The sequence below is a fragment of the Mytilus californianus genome, unplaced genomic scaffold (assembly GCF_021869535.1).
Source record: "Mytilus californianus isolate M0D057914Y unplaced genomic scaffold, xbMytCali1.0.p SCAF_4, whole genome shotgun sequence".
Classification (NCBI taxonomy): Eukaryota; Metazoa; Mollusca; class Bivalvia; order Mytilida; family Mytilidae; genus Mytilus; species Mytilus californianus.
The window spans coordinates 117,809,054-117,826,864 of record NW_026262690.1 but is presented as its reverse complement, the minus strand read 5'-3'; the positions used below and the strand labels follow the sequence as shown (position 1 = coordinate 117,826,864).

The 17,811-nt window shown below is 31.6% G+C and overlaps 2 protein-coding genes across 2 annotated transcripts in view; one reads left to right on the top strand and one right to left on the bottom strand.

The window, feature by feature from the left end:
* Window positions 1-1,312: 1,312 nt before the first annotated feature.
* Window positions 1,313-4,640, top strand: LOC127739244 (tetratricopeptide repeat protein 9C-like). The gene is made up of 3 exons (XM_052250868.1): window positions 1,313-1,740; window positions 2,821-2,994; window positions 4,467-4,640. Exons 1-3 carry the CDS (start codon window positions 1,467-1,469, stop codon window positions 4,568-4,570), a joined length of 552 nt encoding a protein of 183 aa, XP_052106828.1. The 5' UTR covers window positions 1,313-1,466; the 3' UTR covers window positions 4,571-4,640.
* A 3,156-nt stretch (window positions 4,641-7,796) lies between these two features.
* LOC127739236 (uncharacterized) overlaps window positions 7,797-17,811 on the bottom strand; it is a 32,348-nt gene continuing 22,333 nt past the window's right edge. Inside the window, exons 4-11 of the mRNA XM_052250856.1 lie at window positions 17,037-17,204; window positions 14,493-14,598; window positions 12,868-12,900; window positions 12,206-12,324; window positions 11,474-11,558; window positions 9,421-9,532; window positions 8,912-9,054; window positions 7,797-7,894 (exon numbers count right to left, since the gene is read on the bottom strand). Coding sequence (XP_052106816.1) covers window positions 7,832-7,894; window positions 8,912-9,054; window positions 9,421-9,532; window positions 11,474-11,558; window positions 12,206-12,324; window positions 12,868-12,900; window positions 14,493-14,598; window positions 17,037-17,204 — 829 coding nt within the window. The 3' untranslated portion in view covers window positions 7,797-7,831. The remainder of the gene's footprint in view (window positions 7,895-8,911; window positions 9,055-9,420; window positions 9,533-11,473; window positions 11,559-12,205; window positions 12,325-12,867; window positions 12,901-14,492; window positions 14,599-17,036; window positions 17,205-17,811) is intronic.

Below are 17,811 nucleotides of genomic sequence, written 5' to 3'. Positions count from 1 at the left end.
CCTTATCAAATGGCAAAATCAAAAGGTCAAACACATCAAACGAATGGAAAACAACTGTACCTTATTTGTGATTGATAAGATTTTTTTCAACTTTGCCAAATAAGGGGAGATAACTCAGATAAAGTAATTTTTATAATAGAAAGTGTTGTGAATTTACCTATTTTGATGTGTAGCAAGAAAACAAGTACGGTGACCCCATTTTTTCTTTTTCTTATCTGAATGCATCTTATAAGAGTTATCTTCTCACATTTTATCTTAAAGTTCTATCAAGTAGTTTTCTTTTTATCAAACAAAATTTGATTTTCCATGCATAATCTATACAAAATCTGACAATTTTGCACAACCTCTAGCGTGAAAAAAAGTTCGGTGACCCATACTTTTTATTTTATTTTTAAAAAATGCATGATAAAAAATTCATTTTGACAAATTATCAAAAAAATCTATCAATTTTAATGAAGACGCCCCATCCTCCTTAGGGTTATTATCACTCATTTTTTGTTTACAAAATTTGAATATTTTTGTTTGATAATTATTATTTTTTTTTATAAAGTTGGTATTAAGGGGAGGTAACTAAGAAAATATACAATTTATAAAGGGATCTTCATGATTTTTTTCTTTTTTATCTTATAGCGTACGGTGACACATTTTTTTTCTTTTGATATTCAGAAAGCCTTTTATAAGAGCTATCTCATATTATATTTCAAAATGCTTTCATATTTTAGTTTACCTTCTATTCACATTATGATGCTTTTTCTCTGTGTTATCCATACAAAATGTGTATTTTTTTCACAACCTGTAGCTTGCAAACAAGCTCGGTGACCAAAAATAATATTACTAGTATATTTTTTAACATATCACAATATATTTTGGCAAAGTATGTAAAAATTCTATCATTTTCCGTTGATATTCCAATACCACCTTAATTAGTTTCAATCCTTAGAATAATAAAGATAGTTCTTGAATAAAGTAAATTTTATAAATTCTTTTTAAAGTCTAGGAAGTTGTTCAATAGCATTGTTTTATAAAGAGTATTATCAATTTCAATTATGCAAAGGACACATTTCTTTGCAATATGAAACCGATCAATTAACAAGCCACTTTAACCGATTGTTTTTTAACAATAGTTAATCAATATTAAGTAAAACAACTAATTGGCATAAAAATTTTATATTTTTTTTGTTAGTCAAAAAATTGTGCTGCTGTGATTCTCTGTCCGATTAATTGGTGTATCGTTGTCCACTTTTATATTATTTTGCATTGCGGTAATAGGACATATTTGTCTGTCGTTATAGTGTAGTGGAAAAATAATTAATTACTATATTTATATTTATAAACGATAGAGAAATTACCCCTTTAATTCTAAAATAGTTTTATCAAACTACGATATACTTTTATTTTCTTTATCACAAAATTTTCAGATGGTGACAACCAAAAACAAAACTATTGTTTACCTCCACACGTGAAAAATGGAAAGTTCTGAAAAAAACAAACTTGTCAGCGACATAGAAAAAATTAAAACAGCAGAGCGATTTAAAAAGGAAGGCAATGAACAGTATAAAGCTAAAAATTATAAAGCTGCGATTGGCAAATATCACAGAGCAATAATTCAACTGAAAGCTGTGGGTCAAAATAGGAATATAGGAAACATAATGGGTTTGTCGGCAGATAATACAGATATCCCAACAGAAGTTAAAGATAGAACAAATACACTAAAGGGAGATTGTTATAATAATCTAGCAGGTAAATGGAACTTTAACATTGTATAGACTGCAGTCAGGGCAGTTGACACTCAAATACTTTAAAATTTGGATGTAGGCTTCAGATATATAAAAAAATAGGTGTGGAATGAATGCCAATGGGACAACTCATGAACTATCAATGCAACCAGCCACTAAAGAACATGGATGTAAGCAACTCTAAGTCATTGTACAGCCTTCAACAGTGAGCAAAACCCAACACCTATTTTGTAAGCTAATATGAGACAGACAGGTGCTTACGAATGCATGAGCTCCAAAAGGTTATGCAGGGAATTGGAATTTCAGTTTTGTCATGAAGCATGCAATCATACTTTCTTGCTATCAGACTTATAAATTTACTGGAATTCGCATGCTCATGAGCAGTCATTTTTTGTGTACGAGTTACAAATTTGCAGGAAATAGTTTACATTTGTACATGCTTTAGGAGTCCTCAATTTAAAATGTTATGTATGATGTTTTACAGAAAAACCTCAGGGCCTGAAAGAAAGGAAAATCTAGGAAGAAGTTGAAATGCCACCATGTTGCTTAGGCTTTTTGTGGTCATGGTACATTGTATAGACCCAACTAGATCCTTCTTACATTTATGCTCTCTATGGGAGGATTAAATACTGTACATGTAAATTCAGATATTATTGAATTTGTTGATCGTTGTACAAAAATAGAAAAATAAATTATTGTGGTTTCGGAAATGCTGTATACAAATAATGCTTAAAAAATTTAAATGTGATATTTCATTTATGCAACACCTTTCCAATCCCAATTTTCTCAAAATTAAAAGCATTGCAAAAATTTCTAAATTTATTAGACTAAGAATCAAAGATACAGGCATGACAAAATGTGAAACAATTCTTACTAGTAAACCTACAGTCTGATTTATGCTAAAACAATAAATGAAAAACAAATATAACAGACGGTAACCAACAACAACTGAATTGCAGGTCAAAAGACCACAGGACTAATCTATAAAGTGATAATTTTAACAGATACATCATGAAGGATTGCTGAAAAAGACTCACTCACTCTGTTTAATCTTTTATTCTAATTCTATATGAATATGTTTCAGCTTGTATGTTACAACAAGAAGAACCAAACTATGAGAAGATAGTAGAACATTGTAACAATGTATTAGAGGCGTCCAAAGGAAACGTGAAAGCTTTGTATAGGAAAGGTGTGGCTTGTTATCATTTGAAGAATTATGAAGAAGCTTTAGAATATTTACAGCAATCAGAACAAAATGGTATGTGGATTAATTGTATCAATTAGTTATTGAAAGGAGAATTTGTAATTTTGAGATCACAATGCTCAAAGTGACATATATATCTTTAACTGAAATGCACTGCAACATTGTAAAACTAGTTCCACCATATTTGGCAAAAAGATATGATTCTCACAAATGGTCTGTTCTCAAGGAGGAATCAAGCAAAATGTTTCCTTATTTTTATTCAAATAGAGGCTTATGATGGCTAATATTGTAAATAACTTATGAAGGTCACGATTTTCTTTCATAGTTTGTGTTGTTCACATCAAATGAAACATTTTGATGTGTTATTTTATTGTTTTGTCATTTATGAAGAAAGTATAAAAATTTAAAGGGTAAATTTTTTAAACCTTTTGTATTTCTATAAATGTTAGTGTTTTGTATACTGTGTTCTGCATTATAATTTTGATCTTCTCTTTGTACCCAAAGATTTAAAAAATAAAAAAAGATGTTATCATTAAAATTATTGAAAATGGAATTTTTGTTTGATCGGCAAGGTATCTAGAATCTTTAATGATTTCTCAAAATTAAACATTGTTAAAAGCATTACAAAAATTTCTAAATTTATTAGACATTTCCAAACTTTTGGGTCAAGATGGTATTTAATGAATGGAGAATAACAGTCTTTTTTTTTAATTGAAAGGAGAATATTGACCCTTAAAATAATGAATTTGCAAATATGTTAAATACATCTAATTATTTTAAAGCAGTATATAATATGTGTTCTATGATCTCCCTTAGGGAACATCTAAGCTGATTTCTCTAAAATCAAAAACATTATAACATTTGAGTTATCTCCCATGGGGGAACATCTCATATGGTCTGTCAGATCAATATTGTATAACATTATTTACATCTCCCATAAATATTCTCTTGGTTAAAAAAATGCAGAAAAAATGAAGAAAGTAAATATCAAGTTTTAGCTTCTAGCCTGGGATAGCTTATGTTTAATTATCAAGCTATATGAACACACTGTTATGCAGTATCATATATGGATATATACATGATATAGCTGTCATCATTTTATTTTTAAGTCTAATTTCTATGGTGAGCAACCAAAATGTTAATATATGAATTCCTACTTATGTGAGGTGATTTTCTAGGTGTTAATGAAATTAATTTTATCTTGGCATCGTTTTCAATGCATTTTTAGGGGAATTATATGTAATAAAAAAGTTATTTTAGGTAGTTTATTAATGTGTAAACTAAGCTTTATACTCACTAACATAACATAAAGTCAATAAACTCCTTGGCAATGAACATTTAAGTTTTTACTTTAATAGATGATGACCACATAAGCTGATTGTTTGTAAACATGAATTTATAATTCCATCGGATACAAAAAACAAAAGGTAACTGTTTGTAATTATGAATTTATGTTTTTAATTTTCCGATACAATAATCAAAAGGTAACTGTTTGTAAAGATGAATTTGTATATTTTATTTTTCAGATACATTAACAAGGAAATATTTAACATTATGTAAAGAAGGAATAGCTAAACAAGAAAAAGAACTAAGGACAGCTTATAAAAAAATGTTTACACAAACAACTTGACAAGATAATGGAGGATAGATCTGATTACAGCAATTTCTTATTTATTTGATAAATTACTTTTTTACATTTATATTTTGTTCAATTACAATTATGCCCTCCACCAATAAGGACTATAGTGTTACCCATGTCCATCCTTCTGAATTGAGTCCATGTTTTTTGTTATGCCTGTAGATAAATACATGTACTTTTTTATTGTCAAAATGAGGAGATGTGGTGGTTCATTTGAGTATAATGCAGAGTTGCAAATTAAAAATTATAACAAGAATACATGCCTTGTCGTGCCAAATAATTCAAAGTATCTGAAAATAGGAAGTAGGTGTCCAACAGATCCGAAAAGCTCAAACATATTACATGCACAACCCAGCTGCTGAAAGTATGGAAGAAGTATGTGACAAAAACGTTTACTGTAAATTCAGAAATTATTGCGTGCATTTATTATTGCGATTTTGTCATTTTAGACTAAAATGCGATTTTATTTTTTGCGATATAGTGAAAAATCCTGTTTAATTCATATTAAAAAAAATTGAAATGCGAGTTTAAATTATTGCAATTATAACCATGTCGCATTTTTCGCAATAATAAAAACATCACACTAATTTCTGAATTTACAGTAGTTCATTCAACTTATTAAAAAATGCAAACAGGATGTAGGTATCAAACAGATCTCACAGGTTACAACTTGTCAATGTCAAGCTGGTGACCAAATATGGTGATTCTGTTCAGTAGTTTCTGAGAAAAGTATGATGAAATTATTTGTTGGATGGACAGACAAGGTGTTTTCAATATACAATGTAACTCCCACTTTTAAGACAGATCATTACACATTCGTGAAAATACTATAAGCACAAGGAAAGAGCTTTTATCTGTTAAATCACAGTGAGGCCTTCAATGTTAAGTAGAAATTCATCTCACTGCAATTTCTAAATTAAAAGAGATTGAAGGAACTAGAACTACCTTGTTTCATAATAAAAAATATTGGCCAACCTAGATAGAAATATCTTATTTAGGAAGGGATAAATCAAACTGTTAAAAAAATTCTCTGAACTTGATATTATCAAGATGCTTGAATTTCTAATTGACAACATATTTGTTACATTTGGAGGACATGTTTTTCAAGAAACAATCAGCATTCCTATGGGAACCAATTGCACTCCACTTCTTGCAGACTTGTTCCTTTATCCATATGAGACACACTTCATACAGGAGCTTCTCAGGAAAAATGAAAAGAAGCTAGCATTATCTTCACATTCCACTATATAAATATGTCCTCTCACTAAATATTTCTAAGTTTGTTGACCATCAAACTTTAAATAAAGGATACCATAGATATAGTGAAGTCTGCCTCATGTCATGACTTACAGCTAGAAAAATTGACAATGAGGGTCATTTAAGAAATAAATACTATAAAAGGGATGATTTCATCTTTCCACTTGTGAAATTTCCATTTCTATGTAGTTACATTCCAGCAGCTCTTGCATTTCCTTGACAGAAGGTTATTGCTTTCAAATATGCTATTGAACCAAGGGTACCAAGTGGTAAAGTCATCCCTTTCCAAATTTTATGAACACCATCAAGAGCTGGTTGACTGTTGTGGAATTTCTGTGTCACAGATGACCACAGACATGTTCCAATTGTCTTGACCATGATCCTGTCCCCCACGGTTGTGACATCACAGAATTAAGACTTACCATCAGATGTTGCATGGGCAACATGATGGGTGCCATATGTGGAGCAGGAACTGCTTACCCTTCATGAAGATCTGAGTTCACCCCGATTTTTGGTGGCGTTTGTGTTTCTGAGTATATGTTTTTCTATATAGTGTTTTTTGGACTTGTTTGTCTGTTTGTCGTTTATAATTTTTTACCATGGCATTGTCAGTTTTTTATCCTCATATGAGTTTTGAATGTCCCCTTGCTATCTTCTGCCTCTTTTTTCTAGACTATCCCTAGCACTTGTTTTAGTAAAATTCTGTGCTAGATGTCATTCATGTTACAAATACAGCTTCTGTTGCTCATAAGAACATTGTGTGACAATTACATAAAGATTGGTCTATTAAAGCACTTAAGTTAATGTAAGAAAATATTGTTGAAGGCTGTAAGAGGACCTATAACTTTTAACATCACCACCCTTTGATCTTGAATGAATAGTTGTCTCATCACCAGAAATCGACAAACATACCATATCTCTTGCAGCTGCCACATCTTTAGTGATGAAGGGGAGGGGGAGGAGGGGAGAGAGAGAGAGAGAGAGAGAGAGAACCTTTTCAGGACGTAGATATTGAGCCTTTATTTTTTAAAGGAATTCAGAAAAAGACAATCTAATGGACAGCAATATTGATAATTAATTCAAAGTCACTGCACCATGAACTAATGGGCAGGGCCTCTAAATATCAACAAACTGAGATGTAAAGACAATAATGTAACTTTATAGAAAATATAGTTGTCTATTTTAAGTAGTTCCTATCAAACTAACTCAAGCAGAAAACTTAACATTGAAAATTGGTAATTAATTGAAAGTCACTGGACCAAGACCTACGGGGGCCTGAAGTCGAAATAGTCATCAAACTGAAATGTACTGATAGTAATGCAACTTTATAGAAAATATCAATTTATCTATCACAAGTAATTCCTATCAAACTAACTTAAGCAGAAAACTTAACATTGAGAATTGCTAATTAATTCAAAGTCGCTGGACCATGACCTAGGTGAAAGGGCCTCAAAAAAGTAATCAAACTGATATATAATGATAGTAATGCAACTTCATACAAAATATCACTGATCTTTCACAAGTAGTTCTTATCAAACTAACTTAATCAGAAAACTTAACAATTGTTGACGCTAACGACGTCGCCGAAAAAGCAAAACCTATGTCTCACCTTCTGCTACCTGCAAAACAAAAATTAAGATCAGATCAACATCTTCATAATTATCAGATGATTTTAAAGCAATGACAGGCAGTGTTTTTATAGGTTCTTTTGAAATGAACTTTGTTATAGGGTTTAAAGAAAATATGCAAGAAATTCCTTTTAATATATTTTTTCACTTTTTATAATGTCTTATTTGACAGTCAATTTCTATCACTTTTCCATTTTCAAATAAAATGGATCGGAATCTGATCATACTTCCATCTTTGAAATATGTATATAAAATATATAGTAAGATGCAGAGCTGATACCTTTCACTGCTGCCTAAACAGACAAAGGCTGACATAAGCAATAATATTGAAGTTGTTTATAATATTTATTTTAAAATAAAATATTGACTAGGATGTACCAGATATCAAGTTGGACATCATATTCCTGAACGATAATGGGAAGACTTCATTCTACAATATACAAATGTATAGAACATTAGTAAAAACTTAATAATAAAATGATACCACATGTATTGTGGTCAACTGAGCAAACATTAACATTTACAATCATCCAGTTGTTTAGATCGGATTTAGAGATTTTGTTAACATGCAGTGACAAATATTCATCCATATTCAGGACAAGTGTGGATCAAAAGATAAAGTTAGACAAACAAAAGGGCCAAAAATTTGATAAGCATGTCATTTAATAAATGATGTTTGCTACTTATTGACGTTATTGTAATATTACATGTCTATCATTTCTTTTTTCATTAATTTTCACTAAACTGTTGATTCATTTATTTTCATGGGTACCAATTTTCATGGAATGATGAAAAATTGTATTTTCATGGATATTTGAATTTGTGGATTATTTTTACGCATGAAAAATACACAAAAAATTGGTACTCCACGAATAATAATGAATCCACACTAAACTATGAAACAGATGCCTCTGACAAGCAATATATTATATTCCAAATAAAAGAGTGTAGGACACAAGGTTATATTAATATCATATCTATATTATATTATGTCCTTTCACCAGTAATATCTTATCAGCAATATGAACAGGAGTAACGGGACAGGTGTTATGTGAAGCAGGAACTTCTGACCTTTCAGGAGCACCTGATTGGCCACCCTTTTTAGTGGGGTTTGGGATGCTCAATCTTTAGTCTTTTGTGTAGTGTTTCATGAACTTGTGTTTGTAATTTCCTGACTCTGGATTCATTACTTTCGTAGGTACCAGTTTTCATGGATTGATGAAAAAATGTATTTTCTTGGATATTTGAATCCCTGGTTTTACAAAAGTTTGTATAGACAATTTATACTTTGTTAAACATTTAAATTCGTGGTTTCCCTATACCCACAAAATCAACGAAAATTGGTACCTCATGAATTATAATGAATCGATAGTATTCTCATTTGTTGACATTAAATAATAAATGTTTATTTGACCATCAATTCAAAAATACTTTTTCTATTTTTTACCTTTAAAGTATTGTGTATACTATTTCTGAGGTTTTCCCAATCTTTTTCCGTTGATATAAGACAAATGAAATGAGCTGCTAATACAAGTCCTGTCACCTTCTCCAATATGATACTGTCGTTAAATCGATTTATTACCCTTTTACCTAGGCATAGAAATAACAATATATATCAAAACTCTTTTAAAGTTCAATATTTTCATCAATATTAAAAAAAAAAAGTAAACCTGTAAGATTTGGGTATTCTACAGTTAAACTTGTCCAGTAACCAAATTAACTTAAAAAAGAATAGTATTTGAATGTCCCAATCAAATGGTTCAGGTTAGATAGAGTTTTGGTTTACAATTTTTGTAAGAGATGATGTACTGTAAAATTAACTTCAAAGAACACAAAAAAATAAATTTAAAATCTAACAATTTTTTTGAGTCTGACTTTCGTCTTTAAATTGGGTTTTTTCCCCACATGTCTTAATTAATCCTCCGTCATCAAGATCTGATCAAAGAAATAAGATACCTGTTTTAATGTCATTCATAGCTGATATAAGAATATGTAAATCAGAAACAACAGTGCCTCCATCTATCTCTGGAAATGATGTTTTATTTTCAATATGTTTCTGTAATATGAGCTGAAAAAGATAACTATTTAATTACTTATAAGAAACACAGGCAATTAAATAAAGTTGTTGGATAATGGCATTTTTTCAACATTGTGCAGATCAATCCTTTTTATTATCATTTTTTCAATTGAGTTATTTATTTATTACCTCTGGAAAAAATTTCCAATGTCATAGTGTGTATTTATTCCATTCTTGTAATAAATGGGGAATGTGTCCAAGGGACACAGATGATGTCCCTGCTTGCATATAACATCATAAAGGGGCATAACTCTAGAAAGGTAAAAGTGAAGCCACCAAAATTCAAACTTGATCTGTGTTAAGTGGTAATAAACATTGTGTATAAGTTTCATAACATTTGCTTGAGGCAAACTAAGTTAGAGAATGGAAATTAGAAATTCTGCAATTTTTCCATTTGTAAAGGGACATAACTCTAAAACAATAAAAGTGAGGCCACCAAAATTCAACTTGATCTGTGTTTGGTGGTAATAAGCATTGTGTATAAGATTCATAACATTTGGTTGGGGCAAACTATACTAAAGAACGGAATCAAATTTTGGGACATAGGACGGAGGTACAGACAGACAAGGGTAAAACAAAATGCCCCCTACACAACGACGGGAGCATAATAAACTTCAGACAATTTGAACAGATCCAAAAGGTTATAGAACAACTAAGATGTTGCTTTTGAAGAGAATTGCATTTAAAATGACTTGATGATTCGGACGATTTTAGAGAAGATGTGTATTTGGTAGACCTATGCATATAGTAAAGAAAAATTCCCCCCAGAACAAAATTTTCAAATAATGAATGGGGAATGATTCCATGGGACAAGGATGATGCCCCCCTTTGCATTTAACGTTATAAAGGGACATTACTCAAGAAAGGTAAAAGTGACGCTACCCAAATTTATACTTGATCTGAGTTTTGTGGTAATAAGCATTGTGTATAAGTTTCATTACTATCGTTTGAGGCAAACTTAAGTAAGAAAAACAAAAACTAAAAATTCAGCAAATTTTCGATTTGTAAAGGGGCATAACTCTAGAACTATAAAAGTGACATCACCAAAATTCAAACTTGATCTGTGTTTTGTGGTACAGAAACCTATTTCTGGACTTATGGACGTACTAAAGGACAAGTGTAAAAACTAATGCCCTACACTACATCAGGGGCATAAAAAATTTAAAGAAATAAACTATGCGATTAATATTCGAGCATTATGGAGGGCGCTGTCTATATACTTTTATTTACACAGACCGTACTGGTTACCTGAACTTTGGATATACCAAATCAGATACTTCATATCTGAGAAACTGTCAATATAGGCCCTCCTTTTTCGATTAATTCATACATTTTTGTAGTGTTCAAAATTATAAATCAAAACAGTGTTCTACAATGATCACTAGTCCTTTAACCCTAATTTGAAACCTAAATTATTATAACATATCTTAAAAGTTTGATATTTACACCTATGCGTAGGAATTATTTTGTTTTAAATATGTAAGTAAGTAGAAGTAGAAACTACAAATCGAAACCAGTGTGTTCTTATTGGCCGGGCCAGATTTGGTGCTGTTTCATCTTACAAGGTCTACATGAATTATTTCAGTTTTTAAAGAATTTTGCTCAAATCGGTGCTAGGGGCCTTCTTAACTTGCAGTGAGGTGAGCGTTTTTTTGTAACGTGTTGAAGGCCTCATTTCCACTTTGAGACAAAAAAAAGCAATTAAAGCACTGTTCCTTTGCTTTTTGTGTGTTATTTTGGTTGTGCATGTACTCACAGTTTTTGTGTCATGAATGGATACCTCATATCCTTTGTTTTTTTATATTATTTCATTAAACCTTATGGCTATATCATAATTTAAAGGATTCAACCTTAAGTTGGACGTTCTTTAAACAGATTATTTGTTTACAGTTTAAAATAGAATCTGCCTTAAGTCATTTTCTGTGACTGTACCTTTAGTGTACTATATACATTAGAATGGGATATGGTTCTCTCTGAGAAGAAATTGTTTTCATCTTTTTCAAACAACTGTTGTCTCCTGTAAAAAGAAAGATGCATATTTGTGGTACAGATTCAATATAAATGTATGATATCAATTATAGATTTTTTTCTTCAGCAACAACTTTATGGGGAGGATCTTTTTTTCTTTTCTTTGTTTCTTACTTTTTTCTCTTTACTTTTATAATGAACTTCTGAACCAACACCTCCTAAATTTCCTGTTATAAGTGGATACTGATGGCCTTTCTTGTACTATTTTTAGGGTGTCCAGTAATTTGGTTTCTTTTCAAATTTTAATCTTTTAATCAAAGTCAATATTATACATAATATGAAATTTGAATTAATTCACAAATTTATGCAAGTTCAGTTTCATGGCTCAAAGGGTATTTTTCTATCACGATATAAAGAACACTAAAATATAGCTAAATGTTTGTTCTGGTAAATAAAAGTAAATTATTTGCTGTGCTTTAAAATGATGTTAAAATCTTGTATAAAGAACATAGATTGACAGTGTGTTGTCTTGTTGGTTCAGGATATTGCAGAATACAAACAATCAAGTTTTACTAAAAATCATAATACAAACCAAGCACTAGTCTTAAAATTTGTAATTCAACTATCAAAAATTGGGGAGCGTTATATTTAACTTTATGCAGTGGTAGAATCAATACATTTAAACTTAGTTCCTACCTCTGATGTAATCTTTCTATGCACAATTGTATTTCACCAGATTTATACAGCATTGTAAACAGACTTTGGATCATATGTTGTGATGTCCAAAAATTACATTTAATTAAGTCATACAGCATCTGTAAATAAAATGTTTATCTTTTTTATTTTACATAGTTTTTCTATTAAATAAATATGAAGGGGTGGACAGGGGGTCCCTGATTCCCAATTCCCTCCCCTATTCCCAGATGAAAATTGGTCTAAATAAATTCTCAGAATATTTCCATTTTTACTCAACCTAATCCCCCAGCTCCCATCCCCCCTTAACTCCTGTTTCCTGCCCCCTGTCCACCCCTCAGATATACTGATATAATTTTTACAGTGCTGTTGCAATTGCATAGAGTCAATAATAGTGAGACACTGTGGAGAAAAGTTCTATCAGATTTTTTTTTAGATTTGGCCTGCTTCATAAGACACTTGTCTCATTTCCAATTTTTTTAGAAAAAAAAATTGAAAGTCTGCCAACAATATTTGGTGTTAGACACCTTCAATGAATGAGACATTGTTTTACACTTGTTCCAGAAGTAGATTTTTTAACATTTTTTAAGCAATGAAACTGTCTTGAGGTTTAATTGATGTAATGCAAGAAACTGTATTTCATCTTATAAAAGACTATAACCTACCTTACATCCTGTGTTAAACTGTATACTCTGGTACTAAAAAGAAAAAAAAAGTATAAAGTACAAATTTATTCATAAAGCTTTAATTAAAATTAACTTATTTTCTATGTCTAAGATTTGGATGTGACACTAAAATTTGCATATGATCTTGTTGTTTGCCTCTTTTTTTTGGTCTTTGAATGTTAAATGAATAAATGAATTTATCAAAGAACTTCGGATAATATAAATTACTGAGAAGGCATACTATATGTTTCAATCTTTAATACCTTCATCACTCTGTACTTATTTTTAGGAAGAGGACAATTGGTTATTAAAACATATTTTACAACTAACATCATTTATTCAACATGTATTTTTAAACAGATGTTATATGCAGATCTAAGGTCATTCTGAGACAAAATTCAGCTAAATACCAAAAGTATGAATACGCTTATTCAAAAAGTAAAGCAAAACTCAATACATTTTGACTATTACTCAATAGGAAAGTTTGATAGTTCATACCTGTACTAAACAGTTGGGGATCCAGGATTTTGAAAAAGGGGGGGAGCCATCATGGCAACATTAGGAGTGGGACTTGTAATGAGTCTATGCATTACCATATACGTAGCTCCATAGAAGGGACAGGGAGGCAATACAATAAAACTGACAATCACTGATACCTGAACAGCTTTAGTTTTTCACTGTAAAGATACAATAAAACTGGCAATCACTGATACCCAAACAGCTTTAGTTTTCCACTGTAAAGATACAATAAAACTGACAATCACTGATACCTGAACAGCTTTAGTTTTCCACTGTATTGATACAATAAAATTGACAATCACTGATACCTGAATAGCTTTAGTTTTCCACTGTAAAGATACAATAAAACTAACAATCACTGATACCTGAACAGCTTTAGTTTTCCACTGCATAGATACAATAAAACTGACAATCACTGATACCTGAACAGCTTTAGTTTTCCACTGTAAAGATACAATAAAACTGACAATCACTGATACCTGAACAGCTTTAGTTTTCCACTGCATTGATACAATAAAACTGACAATCACTGATACCTGAATAGCTTTAGTTTTCCACTGTAAAGATACAATAAAACTAACAATCACTGATACCTGAACAGCTTTAGTTTTCCACTGCATTGATACAATAAAACTGACAATCACTGATACCTGAACAGCTTTAGTTTTCCACTGTAAAGATACAATAAAACTGACAATCACTGATACCTGAACAGCTTTAGTTTTCCACTGCATTGATACAATAAAACTGACAATCACTGATACCTGAACAGCTTTAGTTTTCCACTGCATTGATACAATAAAACTGACAATCACTGATACCTGAACAGCTTTAGTTTTCCACTGTAAAGATACAATAAAACTGACAATCACTGATACCTGAACAGCTTTAGTTTTCCACTGCATTGATACAATAAAACTGACAATCACTGATACCTGAACAGCTTTAGTTTTCCACTGCATTGATACAATAAAACTGACAATCACTGATACCTGAACAGCTTTAGTTTTCCACTGCATTGATACAATAAAACTGACAATCACTGATACCTGAACAGCTTTAGTTTTCCACTGCATTGATACAATAAAACTGACAATCACTGATACCTGAACAGCTTTAGTTTTCCACTGCATTGATACAATAAAACTGACAATCATATTTCTGATATCACAGTCTTCATCTTCAATCAGGTTCAAAGCTGATCTAATTAATCTGAAAAATACAAACAAAATTAAAGCGAGGAAAATTTAGATTTACAGATACCGGTAATCCTAATTGTTAATATCTTAACTGAATCTATACTATTTGCTTATGAGATTTAGTCAGGCAGAAGTTTAATTATAATGATAGACAAGGGATACTCGTTACACCATAAGGGTTTTGAACTTAAAGTAAGTGATGATTCTCAATTATGTACCATACATATCTGGATTTTTTTGTAAGGTCAGCAGATTATCAGCCCCTGCCTATTATTATGGCTACCTAACTACTATTAACAGAGAATTATCAAAAATAAGAGTTTATTAAAAATTCTAGAATGAAGATACATTTTAAATTTAAACCTCCACAGGGATTTTGCTATGTAAACAAACACAAATTGTGTGTATTGTCCAAGGTCAAGGTACTTCGAGCAAACATTATTTTAATTTTGCTTTTCACACAAGTTCAAATGATACTTGCTTCTACAACCTGACATTTGACCATACTGGAATGGTTATGATATTACATTGGCTAGTTTGGAATAAGAAAAACAGATTTACCATTCTGGAGTGTCTTACATTAAATTGATCTTTTTTCAATTGAATCCTTAGATTGACCATTCTGGAATGGTAACAGGACATTGACCATTCTGGAATGGTAACACTACATTGACCATTCTGGAATGGTAACACTACATTGACCATTCTAGAATGGAAACAGCACATTGACCATTCTAGAATGGTAACAGTACATTGACCATTCTGGAATGGTAACAGCACATTAACCATTCTGGAATGGTAACAGCACATTGACCATTCTGGAATGGTAACAGCACACTGAACATTCTGGAATGGTAACAGCACATTGACCATTCTGGAATGGTAACAGCACATTGACCATTCTGGAATGGTAACAGTACATTGACCATTCTGGAATGGTAACAGCACATTGACCATTCTGGAATGGTAACAGCACACTGACCATTCTGGATGTAACAGTACATTGACCATTCTGGAATGGTAACAGCACATTGACCATTCTGGAATGGTAACAGTACATTGACCATTCTGGAATGGTAACAGCACATTAACCATTCTGGAATGGTAACACTACATTGACCATTCTGGAATGGTAACAGCACATTGACCATTCTGGAATGGTAACAGCACATTGACCATTCTGGAATGGTAACACTACATTGACCATTCTGGAATGGTAACAGCACATTGACCATTCTGGAATGGTAACACTACATTGACCATTCTGGAATGGTAACAGCACATTGACCATTCTGGAATGGTAACACTATATTGACCATTCTGGAATGGTAACAGCACATTGACCATTCTGGAATGGTAACAGCACATTGACCATTCTGGAATGGTAACACTATATTGACCATTCTGGAATGGTAACTACACATCGACCATTCTGGAATTGTAACACTATATTGACCATTCTGGAATGGTAACAGCACATTGACCATTCTGGAATGGTGACACTACATTGACCATTCTGGAATGGTAACAGCACATTGACCATTCTGGAATGGTAACACTACATTGACCATTCTGGAATGGTAACAGCACATTGACCATTCTGGAATGGTAACAGTACATTGACCATTCTGGAATGGTAACAGCACATTGACCATTCTGGAATGGTAACAGCACATTGACCATTCTGGAATTGTAACACTATATTGACCATTCTGGAATGGTAACTACACATCGACCATTCTGGAATGGTAACAGCACATTGACCATTCTGGAATGGTAACAGCACATTGACCATTCTGGAATTGTAACACTATATTGACCATTCTGGAATGGTAACTACACATCGACCATTCTGGAATGGTAACAGTACCTGACCAGTCTGGAATTATCAAACACTGTTACCATATGGATAATTCTGGGATGATACATTGACTGTAGTTGGAAACAGTATTTATGGTTATATAAACAAGCTGAACATCATTGTCTTTTCTGTATATGATGTACAATTTCCAATAATATCTTGGAACAAAAACTAGGAAAATATGTGTAATTAACTGTATATTATTATTCATTTCCACAAACCCTGACTATCCATAAAGAACATGCAGTCAAATTCTGTTTCAGGTGATGTCATTTTGACTTGACCCATACAACTTTTTATATGTGCCTGCAGGTACAAATCTAATTTTCATAGTGTCCTCAAACTGAAAATTGACAATCTTCAAAAGAAATTTGGGGATAAATTTCTTCTTTAAATGTATGTATTAAGAAAATCTCTAAGAGAGAAACTCCAGGTGAAGATATATAATGTAAGAACATGTAAATAAATAAACTGTTTTCATTATGTAAAATAGAAATATATTTTAGAAATGGCTTCTCCACTTATGTTGTTAAAATATAATACAGAATATGAAATTTCTTAAGTTTTTATTGATATAGATACAAACTCACAAAAATGAAGATGGGTGGAATTTCTGATTATCTGTTGCCATGGAAATCACCTTATGACCTGCAATCTTCAAACAGTTGCCCACAGCAACCTTAAAATGTTCAGCACCTATCACCTGACTAGCAATGTATATTTCTTCACTCCATTTGTTCAAATTTTCCATGAAATTTCTGCAACATAAGAAAAATTAACTGATTTACCACAAAGACAGGTTCGTGCCACTTTTAATATCAGCCTTAGACTCCCATATCAAGCATGAGAGCTATGCCTAGATATCAGCTGAAAATTACACTCAAGTTGTATGGACAATAAGTGGCAGGTATCCTCTGTATGTACTTTCTGAAAGCAATCTACTGCTGTTTAGTAATGATGGCATTTTCATTTTTAATGTAATGTCAATCATAACATCATCAAATAAGGTTTGGTGGTACCAGAAGCTTTCTAAGGGCTATCATAACAGAAATCATACAATATTAAGAGGATTATTTTAAAAGGGGGTATGTGCTCATTCAAAGGGGAAACAAGATGGACATTTCACAATGAATCAAAAAATAAAAAAAAGCTTGTGCAATGCTTATTTTCTGATTTGCACAAAATAAGGTGAATAATGAGTTTTAAGCACAAAAACACATAAAAAATGGCACACACCCCCTCTATTAAGTATAGATGATCCTAATTTTGTCTTAAGTATGTCTAACTTAATCACACTTCAACAAATTCTGATGCAGTCAATGCCAGAAACAGCATAAAAAGTCTCATTCCTAAGACTGTAGTCTG

Excerpts from the sequence above, each read along its gene's own strand:
- LOC127739244 (XM_052250868.1), top strand. The coding sequence starts at position 1,467 with ATGGAAAGTTCTGAAAAAAACAAACTTGTCAGCGACATAGAAAAAATT. Across the intron at positions 1,741-2,820 it reads TTGTTATAATAATCTAGCAG|CTTGTATGTTACAACAAGAA; the intron begins GTAAATGGAACT and ends AATATGTTTCAG. Across the intron at positions 2,995-4,466 it reads ACAGCAATCAGAACAAAATG|ATACATTAACAAGGAAATAT; the intron begins GTATGTGGATTA and ends TTTATTTTTCAG.